Here is a 3,635-nt window from a genome sequence, read left to right on the forward strand (position 1 = left end):
ACAACCTCTTGAGATACCGAATGGAAGTAGGAAAATATTACAATGGATTTCGTTTCAGGTTTGTCGCGAACACAACGAGAACATGACGCCGTTTGGGTAATCGTCGATCGGTTAACCAAATCGGCCCATTTCTTGTCGGTAAACATGAAGTATTCCATGGAGAAATTAGCCCAGGTGTATATGGATGAGATAGTAAGACTACACGGTGTTCCAGTGCGCATAGTCTCCGACCGAGATCCTCGTTTTGTATCTAGATTTTGGCAGAAATTTCAAGAGACCTTGGGGACTAAACTCAACCTTAGTACCACTTATCATCCCCAGACGGATGGACAGTCGGAGCATACAATTCAAACTCTCGAGGATATGTTAAGGACTTGTATTCTGGATTTTGGGGGTAACTGGGGTCAACATATGACATTCGTAGAGTTTGCTTACAATAACAGTTACCATTCATCAATTCAAATGGCACCATACGAAGCACTTTACGGAAGGAAGTGCCGATCACCGCTTTATTGGCATGAAGTAGGCGAAAGGAAGGTTCTAGATCCAACAACTATTCCATGGATGGAGGATGCACGAGAAAAAGTCAAATTGATACGACAAAGACTCCAAACAGTTCAAAGCCGACAAAAGAGCTACGCGGACAATCGAAGAAAAGATTTGGAGTTCAAAGTTGGGGACTGTGTTTTTCTTAAGGTCACACCATTACGAAGCGTCATGGCGGGTAAAGGAAAGAAACTTCAACCAAGGTTCGTCGGAACTTTTCAAATTAAACCACCCACGCACCGCACATACTCCACGAAAAAAGGGAAAGTAGCATATCGACTTGAACTACCATCAAGTCTGTCCAGGATTCACGACATCTTCCATGTCTTGATATTTAAGAAATATTATCCCAACCCGACCCACATTTTACAATCGGAGGAGATTGAGATAGATGAGTCACTCACCTATGAGGAGAAACCTGTGCAGTTGCTTGACCGAAAGGTTAAGGAGCTTAGAAACAAGCAAATTCCTTTGGTGAAGATTTTGTGGAAAAATCACGGAGTAAAAGAGGCTACCTGGGAGGTGGAAGAAGAGATGCAAAGGAAATATCCTGAGCTATTTGTGGACCAAGGTAAGAAATTTCGAGGACGAAATTCTTTTAAGGGGGAGAGAGTGTGAGAACCCAAAAAATTTTCTTATTTTCTAGGCTTTATTTTATTTATTTGCACGCATTTTCTATATTTGAAAAATTTTCTAGATAATTTTTATGAGTGAATATAGTTTTAAAGTCATTTTTCTAGTATAACTTAGTTCATGAGAAATTAGGAGTGTATACCGGACGTGGTGTGACAGTCCCACCTTCCCCTAAGGCGTACCAAAGAGGTTAGCGGACCGCCTGTCCAGCTCTCGCCAGGACTATTTAAGACGGTTTATGACAAACAAAACGTGCCGTGAATACAGTGAGCGAGCGCTTAACAAAAGCAAAGATGCGACGAAATTGAAAATCATAACGGCTAAAGGTGAATATGCGTGCCACGTCAAATGATCCGACAGGACCCAATCGAATACAAGTAAGTTCATATAATCCTTGAAATGGACATATACAAACCAAACATACCACATGAACATGGGTACACGCTTTTATAAACCACATTCGTAATTTTACAAATTAAAAGGAAACATTTGAATCCAAGTATAATTAGGGTTTCCAACCATTGAGGAGTTATACAAAATATCTAAACTAGTTCAACTCATACTTCAAAATCACAGTTCCAAAAGTGGTTCCCTGTAAGGAAAACAAGGATAACGGAACGGGGTAAGCTAGAAGCTCAATGAGGGACCAAAAGTATTACAGTGAAAATCATGAGAAAACACTTTTAAGCCACATATACACATCAAGTAAGAGAAATAAACGAACACTACAATTTAAAGGATACATGTGGCCCTCAGGAGCCAAATCCCCGTTGAAATACTTGATCCAGCCTCGTTGACTCTCCGTCAACGTTTAATAATACACTCATGTCCGTAGACCCCTCTTACGTCAAAATCCCGTTCACCAAACATCCCCCTTACCGGGCCCGAACGCCGAACAGGAACAGTAATGGTAATACTCGAGTATACCGAAATCAAGAGTCTCAATACCCAAAGATTCCCCAAGAACAGGTACCCATGGATTGTCATTTCTAAACGATCTCATAACAAGCGCAAGTAACAAGTTCAAGTACATAACAAGTACAAGTAATAGATTCTAGTTCATTCAGTACAGGCAAGAGAACGAGTGTGATAAAGTACACCCTCATCTCATTCAGAATAACAGAGTTCCTAGTTATTCATGTCACACATTTCAAGTATAGATGAACCAATTAAACAACAATGCAGGGGAGTGGTACACTCACCTATTAAGGTGAAATAACGTCTAGAATATCTTTCCGGGTAACACTCTCAATCACCGATGAACCCTAAGGTTAATCAAGAGAAAATATTACAGCTCCTCCAGCAAAAGCTAGGTGAATCGAAGACAATTCAAATACCACTAGTACAAAGTATAAATATGATTTTGGAAGTGAAAAGAGTACATTTAAACCAAAGGATATGAGTAAAATATTTGGAAAACTTATGCTCGCTCGTAAAACTTTGAAATATCCATTTGAGTCGAAGAAATGAAGAAAACGTATTTCTATTAGTCGTAAATTTCATTTTTTCCAAGTGTACAAGTTGCGGCCAGAGTCGACCTTATAAGCTTCGATAAAAGAGGATGCAAATATCCTAGATGGTTCATATGGTATTCGCTCTCAAATCGTTACCAAACCCTCGAGTGTAAATTTGGGCAGCACGCCCTTTGTATTTACCTATTTTCCAGCCACTTATGGCTTCATTATTTTCCTCAATCAATTCCAAAGTCATACACAATATAAATTCATCACAACAGCCGTTCAATAGGCTCAAAGTCATTCAAGTACAAGATTTAGCTAGGAAAATGACCGGAAATGAACTTTAAGCTAAGAAACCAAAAAGGCAGATTCACCGCTACTTAGCATATCGGACATAACTGAAACTACGCTTATTGGATTGAAGTGTAAGTTATACCATTTCGAAGCTAAGATAGAGGGCTATAACTTTGATGAAGACTACTTCGTCCAGTTCTCACCCTAACTAGGTCAAATTTATCAAAACAACCCCAGATTTTCCAGTTCGAAGCTCACTGTGAAATTCAACTAGCAGTCCTGATTCATTCAATCATATCTCCGCACACACAACTCCGATTCAGGTAATTCCAAAGCCATTTGAAAGATAAGATACAAAAATATAATTCTTAAGAAGACATTGACAACCAATTCGGTAATATTCCTGGTCAAACTAACCACTTACAGAGGCTGATTATCATTTTTGACAGAAGCAGGGGTAATTTTGTCATCTCACAAGATACCCTACTCCGATTGAGATGAAATTTTGAAGACAGCTAGTTAACATCATTTTCTACAACTTTTATGTTTTAACCTAAGGCTAATTTTGCCTTTATAATGGCTAAAATGAACCGGGCAGAACAGGGTCAGTGGAAACCCTAAAATCGAAAATCCCTCTAAAATCTGGAAATTTCCACAATAAACCACAATAATCACATAGAGGCTCCAAATTACTTCATATAAGAC

The 3,635-nt window shown here is 39.1% G+C and overlaps 1 protein-coding gene across 1 annotated transcript; it reads left to right on the top strand.

Annotated features, from left to right (window-relative positions):
- Positions 1 to 717: 717 nt before the first annotated feature.
- LOC113756729 lies at positions 718 to 1,117 on the top strand (the record flags this gene model as incomplete). The annotated part of the gene is made up of 1 exon (XM_027300285.1): positions 718 to 1,117. A coding segment is annotated over exon 1 (400 nt), but the record flags the coding sequence as incomplete, so codon positions are not given.
- Between the last annotated feature and the right edge of the window lie 2,518 nt (positions 1,118 to 3,635).

The sequence above is a fragment of the Coffea eugenioides genome, unplaced genomic scaffold, assembly GCF_003713205.1.
Source record: "Coffea eugenioides isolate CCC68of unplaced genomic scaffold, Ceug_1.0 ScVebR1_245;HRSCAF=887, whole genome shotgun sequence".
NCBI classification, from domain to species: domain Eukaryota; kingdom Viridiplantae; phylum Streptophyta; class Magnoliopsida; order Gentianales; family Rubiaceae; genus Coffea; species Coffea eugenioides.